The following is an 11,058-nucleotide window of genomic DNA, read 5'->3' on the forward strand; positions in this document are numbered from 1 at the left end:
ATTTAGTGCATGCTAATCATTAGCGTGAGCTAAACAATGTGTGCCTTTGTAAAAAGATCTCATTTATTTATTGATTTGTTGCATTTGTACCCCACATTTTCCCACCTATTTGCAGGCTCAATGTGGCTTTTATAGTACTGTCAAAGGTGTTTGCCCAGTCGGTGGATAACAAATACAAAGTTGTATAGTGATCGCTCATAAGCACATTAGTAGATTTAGCCCTTAAATTGCAGGAGTAGCCACTGAACGGCTTAAGCAATAGGCCGAGAAACAGGGAAGGTACAAATTTTGACTGTAAATCCTGCAGTACCTGCATGTAACATGCCTGAAACATGCATGTAACAAACTGAAAATAAAGGCATGAGCTAATGTCCTCATGGGCAGGGAAATACCTATTGAACCTGAATGTAACTCAGCTTGAGCTTGAATTTTGAAAGCTGAGTAATGAAATCCTAAATCTCTTTTAGTGCTCTACGAGCTCCATCTCTGGCCGTCTTCAAATCTAAGCTAAAAGCCCACCTTTTTGATGCAGCTTTTAACTCTTAACCCTTATTCACTTGTTCAGAACCCTTATTTTATCATCCTCACTTGAATATTCCCTTATCTCTTGTTTGTCCTGTTTGTCTGTCCTAATTAGATTGTAATCTCTGTCGAGCAGGGACTGTCTCTTCATGTTCAGGTGTGCAGCGCTGTGTACGTCTAGTAGCCCTTTAGAAATGATAAGTAGTAGTAAGTAGTAGTAAGGGACACAGATGCCAGAGCAGTGAGAGAAAATGGAAAAGTAGCATTATAAGGGTAGATAGAGGCTATCGTATTGAGCCCTAGCATTACCTTTCTTTTTTGTATAGGTATGTCTGGCTGTTGCCAATGGCTATTTACTGGCAGTGGGCGGCTTTGATGGTACGATCCATTTGAATACAGTGGAAAAGTTTGATCCAGAAACCAACACATGGAGGTGAATATATTTTCTCCTGCTCAGCTTCCAGGTGCTATTCAATAAGACGTTATCCTTTTAACTAACACCTTTTTTTAAAAGTTGCTATCAATAAACCCACTTTTGGTTTCTTGTGTTTTATGCAGTCAGGGCACTATCCAGCTTATTTTCGAAAGAGAAAGACACCCATATTTCGACCCAAATTGGGAGATGGGCGTCTTTCTCCCGTGGGCGCCCAAATCGGTATAATTGAAAGCCGATTTTGGGCGTCTTCAACTGCAATCTGTCGCGGAAGCGGCCAAAGTTGGAGGCGTGTCGGAGGCGTGGTGAAGGCGGGACTGGGGCGTGTTCATCGGCCGAGGAGAGATGGGCGTCCTCGGCCGATAATCGAAAAAAGAAAAGCATTTTTAGCGTGAATTTGGGTCACTTTTTTTGGACCCTTTTTTTCACAAACAAGTCCCAAAAAAGTGCCCTAAATGGCCAGATGACCACTGGAGGGAATCGGGGATGACCACCCCTGACTCCCCCAGTGGTCACTAACCCCCTCCCACCCAAAAAAAAAACTTTTAATACTTTTTTTTCCAGCCTGTATGCCAGCCTTAAATGCCATACCCAGCTCCATCACAGCAGTATGCAGGTCCCTGGAGCAGTTGTTAGTGGGTGCAGTGGACTTCAGGCAGGTGGACCCAGGCCCATCACCCCCTACCTGTTACACTTGTGGTGGTAAATCAAAACCCACTGTACCCACATCTAGGTGCCCCCCTTCAGCCATAAGTGCTATGGTAATGGTGTAGAGTTGTGGGGAGTGGGTTTTGGGGGGCTCAGCACCCAAGGGAAGGGAGCTATGGACTTCAGAGGTAGTTTGCTTTGTTTTTTTAATTGTTACAAGTGCCCCCTAGGGTGCCCGGTTGGTGTCCTGGCATGTAAGGGGGACCAGTGCACTACGAATCCTGGCCCCTCCCATAACCCAATGCCTTGGATCTGGTCGTTTTTGAGCTGGGCGCCTTTGGTTTCCATTATCGTTGAAAAACAATACCGCCCAGCTCAAATCCGCACAAATCCGATGCATTTGGCTAGCACAAACCGTATTATCAGAAAAAAGATGGATGCCCATTTTTTTTCGAAAATACGGTTTTTCCCGCCCCTTCACATACCCGTTCTCGGAGATAGACGCCCATGGAGATGGGCGTTCACGTTCGATTATGCCCCTCCACGCATCCCATTTTGGACAATTGGATATTAAACACCAATAATAAATTCCTGTGTCGGGGTCCTCAAATCCATTCCTCAAGGTCCACAGTCTGTTGTTCAGGATTTCCACAATGAATATGTATGAGATGTATTTGCATTCACTGCTTCCATTGCATGCAAATAGATCTCACACATATTTATTATGGAAACCCTGAAAACCAGGCTGGATTGTGGAGTTCAAGGACTGGATTTGAAGACGCCTGACCTAGGTCATTTGTAAGATTTTTTATAATATTTATCTTAATTCAGGTGTTCTCAACCGAGTCCTCGAGACACACCAATCCAGCCTGGTTTTCAAGGTATCTACAGTGAATATGTATGAGACAAATTAGCATGCAGAGTCTCCATTGTAGGCAAATCTCTTTCATGCATATTCATTATGGCCATCCTGAAAACCTCACTGGCTGGGCATGTCCTGAAGACTGGGCTGAGAACCCCTGCCTTACTTGATATTAGAATATATTGTCTTGCTTTTTAAATGGGAAATGCAAGACCACAGGTTCCAGAATGCCCTGTGATGGGTGTTAAAAAGAAAGTCTTGCTCTGAATCAGAACGGAGACCTAGCCCAGTACTAATGCTTCCATATTTAAAGATGCCATTGTACACCCTCTTGTGTTATCATTCATGACACATTTTTTTTTTCAAATCAATAGGGTCAATCATATCCCCCTGAGTTCAAACCTTTTCTTTGTGTTAGTCCACTCTTAAAGGTTATCAATAGAAATCAAACAAAATAAAACATGGAAAAGAAAATAAGATGATACCTTTTTTTATTGGACATAACTTAATACATTTCTTGATTAGCTTTCGAAGGTTGCCCTTCTTTGTCAGTTTGGAAATAAGCAAATGTGGTAGCAGATAGTATATATAAGAGAAACATCAAAGCATTACTTTGACAGTCTGACAGAGTGGGAGGGTGGGGGTATGCATGGGGACATCAAAGCATTTCAATGATATTCTAACAGGATGGGTGTTGGTAGGTGAGAGGAGGGTGATAAACAGAGAAATAAACAGAGAAATACAACTTCATGGTTTATAATGGGCTAGAAAACCCAGATCCTTATTAAGTCCTGTCTGTTGGGTGTCAAAATATTCAATCATTCTTACTTCAAAGGTCTTACGTTCCTGTATTGTTTTAAAATTACCTTTCAGTATTCTTACTGTGAAATCACTGGTGCAGTGTTCTGGTCTTGTAAAGTGTTGGCCCACAGGGGTGGGGGCTTGACTGGCGCTGGCTATTTTCATGTGTTGTCTGTGCAGATTGAATCTTGTCTTAAGCATCTGGCCTGTTTCTCCAATATAGCATCCTTCGTTAAATTTTTTACACTGAATGATATATACCACATTGGAAGATGAGCATGTAAAAGATTCCTTTATGTTGAATATTTTTCCCTTGTGAATGACAGTGGGGTCCTCTGAAATGTTTTGGCATAGCTTGCAGCTGGATATGTTACAGGGAAACATGCCCTTTTCTTTTTCAGTCTATGTTGGGAGTTTACTTCTGATCAGCTTGTGTTTTAAGTTTGGTGGCTGTCGGAAGGCCAGCACTGGTGGGGATGGGAATATCTCTTTCAGTAATTCATCTTCCTGGAGTAGGGGCTGTAGGTCTCTTATGATTTTCCTCAGTTTCTCCAGCTCTGGGTTGTATGTTACTACAAGGGGAATTCTGTCTGTGGCTTTTTTTTTTCTTTGTACTGTAGCAGATTTTCCCCTGGGTGTTTTGAGGGAGGAGGCAATATTCTTGGAGATTATTTTGGGGTTGTAGCCTTTCTGTTTGAAGGATGCAGTCAGGGTTTCAAGGTGTCTGTCTCTATCCTCTGGGTCCGAGCAGATACGGTGGTATCTTGTGGCTTGGCTGTAAATAATGGATCTTTTTGTATGTGAAGGGTGGAAGCTGGAGTTGTGGAGGTAGCTGCATCTGTCTGTGGGTTTCTTGTATATAGATGTTTGTATACAGCCATCACTGATTGAGACTGTGGTGTCCAAAAAATTGACTTTTTCTGGGGAGTAGTCAATTTTGAATCTGATTGTAGGATGGTATGTATTGAAGGAATAGTAAAATTGTTTCAGAGTTTCTTCCCCCTCCGTCCAAATCATAAAAATGTCATTGATGTACCGGTAGTATTTTAGAGGTTTGGTCTGGTATGTATTCAGAAATGTCTCTTCCAGCTCAGCCATAAAAAGGTTGGCATATTGGGGTGCTGTCCTTGTACCCATTGCAATGCCCATTATTTGTAGATAGATATCATTGTTAAAGCGGAAGTAGTTGTGAGTTAAAATAAATTTGATTAATTTTGTAACAGTTTCTGGTGAGTATTGATGGTCCAGTGTGGATCTTTTTAGGAGTCTCCCACATGCAGCTATGCCATCCGCATGTGGAATGTTGCTGTATAGTGATTCTGTCCACAACACAGAAGAAACCAGTCTTCGCAGAAAAACAATTGCCAAAAACAGCGAACATAGTGATTCTACATCTATCGTGACCAGAAGGGTGTTTGGTGGGAATTGCTTGATATTTTTCAATTTATTCAGAAAGTCTGTGGTGTCTTGTATGAAGCTGTTAGTTTTGTGTACGAGAGGTTTCAGAATTCCCTCTATGAATCCAGATATTTCCTCCGTGAGTGTGCCAATACCTGATATGATTGGTCTGCCAGGGTTTCCAAGTTTATGGATTTTGGGTAGCATGTAGAATGTGCCCGCAGAAGGCTGGTTTGGTATGAGTTTCTTCAGATGAGACTGCGTTTGTGTAGGGAATGTTTTGATAAGGTATTTTAGCTGTTTTGTATAATCCTTTGTGGGGTCTTCACTTAGTTTCCTGTAGTATTTATTGTCTGAGAGCTGTCTGTGCCCCTCTTCAATGTATTTTTGTGTGTCCATAATTACCACTGCGCCTCCTTTGTCCGCGGGTTTGATGATAATGCATTCGTTAGTTTGTAGAGTTCTTATGGCCGCTCTTTCTGGTGGGGTAAGATTGTACAGAATTCTCTTTTGTTTGTTGGAAAGTTGTGATTTAACCCTATGTCTGAAACTTTCTATGTAATTATCCAGCTTGTAGTTTTGTCCCTCCTGTGGGGTGAAATAACTGATGGCTGTATACAAACATCTATATACAAGAAACCCACAGACAGATGCAGCTACCTCCACAACTCCAGCTTCCACCCTTCACATACAAAAAGATCCATTATTTACAGCCAAGCCACAAGATACCACCGTATCTGCTCGGACCCAGAGGATAGAGACAGACACCTTGAAACCCTGACTGCATCCTTCAAACAGAAAGGCTACAACCCCAAAATAATCTCCAAGAATATTGCCTCCTCCCTCAAAACACCCAGGGAAAATCTGCTACAGTACAAAGAAAAAAAAAAACCACAGACAGAATTCCCCTTGTAGTGACATACAACCCAGAGCTGGAGAAACTGAGGAAAATCATAAGAGACCTACAGCCCCTACTCCAGAAAGATGAATTACTGAAAGAGATATTCCCATCCCCACCAGTACTGGCCTTCCGACAGCCACCAAACTTAAAACACAAGCTGATCAGAAGTAAACTCCCAACATAGACTGAAAAAGAAAAGGGCATGTTTCCCTGTAATGTATCCAGCTGCAAGCTATGCCAAAACATTTCACAGGACCCCACAGTCATTCACAAGGGAAAAATATTCAACATAAAGGAATCTTTTACATGCTCATCTTCCAATCAGGGGCGTAGCCAGACTTCCGTGGGAGGGGGGGGGTCCAAAGCCCGAGGGGAGGGGGCACATTTTAGCCCTCCCCCCGGCGCCGCCCCCCTGCTGCCATTGCCGCCCCCCCCCACGTCTTTTCCGACCCCCTCCCGCCGCCGCCGCCTACCTTCACTTTTCCAGGCGGGGGACCCCACTCCCCGCCAGCCAACGTCCTCTCCGTCCTGCTCCTGCTCTTGTTGCATTCATTGCTGACGTCCTGCAGGACGTCAGCAATGCATGCAACAGCAGGAGCAGGATGGAGAGGACGTCGGCTGGCGGGGAGTGGGGTACCCCGCCAGCAAAAGTGAAGGTAGGCGGCGGTGGGGGCGGGTTCGCCAGGAGGGGGGCCCAGGCCCCCTCAGGCCCCACGTAGCTACGCCACTGCTTCCAATGTGGTATATATCATTCAGTGTAAAAAATGTAACGAAGGATGCTATACTGGAGAAACAGGCCAGATGCTTAAGACAAGATTCAATCTGCACAGACATCACATGAAAATAGCTGGTGCTAGTCAAGCCCCCACCCCTGTGGGCCAACACTTTACAAGATCAGAACACTGCACCAGTGATTTCACAGTAAGAATACTGAAAGGTAATTTTAAACAATACAGGAACGTAAGACCTTTGAAGTAAGAATGATTGAATATTTTGACACCCGACAGACAGGACTTAATAAGGATCTGGGTTTTCTAGCCCATTATAAACCATGAAGTTGTATTTCTCTGTTTATCACCCTCCTCTCACCTACCAACACCCATCCTGTTAGAATATCATTGAAATGCTTTGATGTCCCCATGCATACCCCCACCCTCCCACTCTGTCAGACTGTCAAAGTAATGCTTTGATGTTTCTCTTATATAAACTATCTGCTACCACATTTGCTTATTTCCGATCTGACGAAGAAGGGCAACCTTTGAAAGCTAATCAAGAAATGTATTAAGTTATGTCCAATAAAAAAGGTATAATCTTATTTTCTTTTCCATGTTTTATTTTGTTTGATTTCTATTGAAAACCTTTTCTAAAAAGTGATTGGGGGTAGTTATTCTGGGAGCAGCATATTCATTTCTTAAAGCATTTCAGAAATTACTGTTACTGTAATTATTCCTTTGCATAGCACTCCAAGCCTGCATGGAGTGCTGAAGAGAGAAATGGAGACAGTTTATGTTCTGTGGAGTTTAGTCCAAACACAGAGTCCCATGGTTCCAGGGGCGTATCTGCGTGGGGCCACAGGGGCCTGGGCCCCCCGCAGATTTTGCCCCGGACCCCCCTACCGCCGTTAACCCTCCCTCCCCCGCCTACCGCCGTCACCTACCCCGAGGTCCACTTCCTCCGGCTTTTTAAAATATTGCTTCAGCTGGCAGGGGGGGGGGGGGGGGGGGGCTGCTGACGGCGGTAGGGGGGGGCTATAATGTGCCCCCTCACTCTAGCCCCTGCCCCCCCTACCGCCGAACCTCAGGTACGCCCCTGCATGGTTCCACAGTATAATATTTGGGAACTCCTCTCCTCCCCGCCCCCTCGGTTTACAATTAAACATTTATGCTGCTAGGATCCCAGTCTGGGTTCTAAGCTGGAAGTATTACTGACTGATAAGTAAGATAAAAGGAGGTAAAATTCTCAAGAACAGCTCTGGCCTGAAGGAAAACTTGTTCTCTTTCTATTTTCTTTCTTAGACTCTTCACCACCATGCAGCAGCGGCATCCAGGAGGTGGAGTTGGTGTTGTGAGAATGGAAGTCTATGAGTGATGATCCTGAGGCCCCAATGCTCAAAACTCCGGCGCTATTCCGAATAGCGCCTTAAAAATACAGCAGGAACAATGCAGAAGAACATCCTAATGCTTAACGCAAATATAGACACACTCATAGCATTAAGCAATAGGAAGTTTGGCTAAAGGATTGTGCTTTTGCGCATGTGCGGAAGAGTTCCACGGTAAGCTTGGCTCCTGTGTGCATACTCCTAGCAAAACTCAAATGTGAAGCACACACTGGTGTCTAATTTCTGTGGCCTAACTATAAGCTGCTTCTTTTTTTTTTTTTAGCTTGGATGCTTATATTTAGATGCAGGAAACAAATGCCAAAGTGTGTTTTCGCTTGGGTCTGTTTTTCATGACCAGCATTTAAGGGCTTGCATGGGCTTCTTTCTGCTGCCAAAAGCAATCAAATCCGGAAGATTTTGCAGAAAGATTCATGAGAGAATCCTCTCTTCCAGCAGCCTAACGCCTGCTCCGACCTGACATTATTTTTTGCAGCAGTAAGTCAGTTTTGTTTCAGGCATTAAGGAGGAATAGAAAATAACCTTATTAACATGAGCTTGACTACATTTGCATGCTATCCGCGCTAGTGCCTGGTGCATTCGTTGTTTCCCTTGTTAGACTCCTCTGAACATTCTGTGCTGGTAAATGCAGGTGCTAGTACAGCGCCAAATGACCTCTAGCGCCGGTGTTTACTTTTGAGCATCAGGGCCTGAAAGGCTACAGGAGCTCTCTCGCCCCTTGCTGGAGGGAATTCACACACCATCTGGTGAATGCAGACAACTCAGAAAGGCACATTACACTAGGCAATTTTTTCTCAACATCTGCCCCGCACAATTCCAAAGATTTTCTGTGGCTCGTCCTGGAGAGGATGCACCACTTTCTATCCTTTTGTCTGGGTGGATGGAATACATCTGTATTGTGATGATGTAACCTGTTTGTAAACACACACATGCGTACACCTCCCGTTCCCTCTCCTCCTCCTCAAAATTACAACAGCACGAACTAAAAAAATAAAATAAAATAAATGAAAAAGCCTCAGCAGTGTGGTTATTCAGTTTAAAGTTCTTGATGCTCCCAATGCCATGCCACTCTTTCCTGGCCCTCCACCTGCAGAAACTCCAGCTTTTGGAAAGATTTTTCTAACCCTGATGCACATCTGTATGTCCACTGTTGCCAAGCTTGTGGCAAGATTTCTGTAATGGCATCTTTCATACTATCTGGGTATATTTCACAAAAAAGGTAATCAAGAATCAATGCTTGAGAACCATCTACTTAACATATCTAAACTTTGACAAATCCTAAGATTATCCAAGAGGGTGAAGTGAGCACAGGAAGATGAGAAAACTTCCTGGATCCATGAGTGATGTCTTACAAGAGATCAAATTCTACAACTAGAAGCTGGGACCTAGCCTCCGCAGTCTGAGCAGGAAAAACCGGACCGCCTCAATGGGTCACTTCTATTTTTCTGCTGTTTACAATGTAGGGGGCTTCTGATTTTAGGTTTTAACCAATAAATATCCCCTGATAAAAGACAAATTTAAATCAAGGTTTATTGGATAAACCCTGGAAAAGTACCATCTCCCCCAGTATTCTCTCATCTGTCCCCAAACTCGCTTTAAGTGCACCACAGTTTCTGCGCCTTTCTGCACTGGTGATTCCTAAGTGCAACATACATCTTTGATTCCACTGGCAAAGGAACCCATCAATAGCACTGGTTTTAGTACTTTCAGAATAAACACTTACATTTACAGTTTACATACAATGAAGAACAGAAGCCCTAGTGGCTGTAGACCACTTTGCAACTAAAAAATGGTATATTAGTTTAAGGGCATGAAATGCAACCGAGTAAAATAAATATTGTGTGTGGTGAACCAAGCTCAGGTGTATTTCTGCAGGGGAAGGAGCTCTACAAATCTGAAGCCTCCAACTGAGCAATGGGACTACCCAGTATGAGGTTTTTGACTTTAGCTACATTTCACAGCCACAGACTAGTCTTGCCCAATATGAACAGTAAGTGAGCAGGATGAGTGTGTGACACACGAGGAATATGGTAGAAACTGTAAGGGAGGAGCCTGCTTACAGTTGTGTAGCCATAGGTGGGCAGGGGCCCATCCACTTTGAGCTCAGGCCTTCTCACCAGAGGTACATCCATAGCTGGTGGTGATCCTCAAGCCCTGCCAGCTGAAGACCTTCTCTGAAGGCACCCAGAACTCCCTTCTGCCAAGCTCAGCAGACTGCAGCAGCTTTCTTGACCTATCAACGCTAGCACCCCATGCCTGCTCAGTTTTCACACACGCTCAGTTCATATGAGAGAACTAAGCATACATGAAGTGCCAGTGTTTATGGCTCAGGAACACTGCTGCCAATTCTGGACACCTTTGGAAGAGATCTTCAACAGCAGGGCTTGGGATCTCTGCTAGTTAAGGTATTTATATTGTAAGCTGAGTTGGGGGGGAGGGGGGGGGGGGTAAAAATTTCATGCCCATTCATTTTGCCCCTAGGCCTACCCATCTGGCTATACCACTGACACAGGCAGTAGCAGCTAGAACAGACTTTCTAGACAAAAATATATTATATAAAGGTGTATTTATTTAAAACAAAATGTACTTCACTTTTATTATGTCCAGTCAGCAGTATTACACATACAGATATGATTCTAGGATGTGTGTATGTGAGATATAGAGAAAGTACCTCCCCTGCTCAGCCACTGGGATGCATCCTTGCCAACAAACTGGGAACTGCTTTCAGCATGTTCCTTACTCTTCTAATTCAGGAGTCACTACAGGATTTTTGTAAAAATGGAAGAAAAAAATACTTTCCCCCTGGACTATTGGTTGTTTTTTTTTTAATAGCTGCCCTTTTAGACACTCCCCTCCCCCCCCCCCCAACTTTCCAGATCTGTAGAGCAGAGGATGTCCTGACTGATAGAATTAGACACTTAAGAGGGACTAAAAAGAATTAGACACTTAAGTGGGACTAAAATCAGTAACCTCTCTGGGCTAGATGTGGAAGGTCTACTGATGAAGCACAAAAAAGAACATCTCTCACTGGCTATGCTGCGGCAGCTCTGTTATCTTTCCCCAGATGCGGTGAGTGGCCTGTCAGATAAGTATCACAATATATTTTCAGCCCTAATACAGTAATGTCACACAAGGCTTGGGCTAGTATAACAGAAAACAACTGATGTGCAAGCTTTCTCACTAGTAAATCTCTTCCTATGCATGCCTATCACCCACCCTCCCTCCCAAATTTAATGAGGAATACTAATAATAATCTGCCTAACAGAACAAGGCTGCCCTCCACCCTGCAGGACTAATTTAGAGAAAACACAACCCCACCCTCGCTATGTTTTGAAAGCTACACTGGGCAGCAGCTAGCTCCTATCGCCATCACACAT

General features: G+C 43.9%; 1 protein-coding gene across 1 annotated transcript in view; it reads left to right on the top strand.

The window, feature by feature from the left end:
• Positions 1 to 8,145, top strand: part of LOC115472745 (kelch-like protein 20) — a 61,690-nt gene extending 53,545 nt beyond the window's left edge. The window contains exons 7-8 of the mRNA XM_030207128.1: positions 849 to 955; positions 7,581 to 8,145. Coding sequence (XP_030062988.1) covers positions 849 to 955; positions 7,581 to 7,653 — 180 coding nt within the window. The 3' untranslated portion in view covers positions 7,654 to 8,145. The remainder of the gene's footprint in view (positions 1 to 848; positions 956 to 7,580) is intronic.
• Positions 8,146 to 11,058: the final 2,913 nt, after the last annotated feature.

This window comes from Microcaecilia unicolor, chromosome 6 (genome assembly GCF_901765095.1).
Source record: "Microcaecilia unicolor chromosome 6, aMicUni1.1, whole genome shotgun sequence".
In the NCBI taxonomy this organism is placed as follows: Eukaryota; Metazoa; Chordata; class Amphibia; order Gymnophiona; family Siphonopidae; genus Microcaecilia; species Microcaecilia unicolor.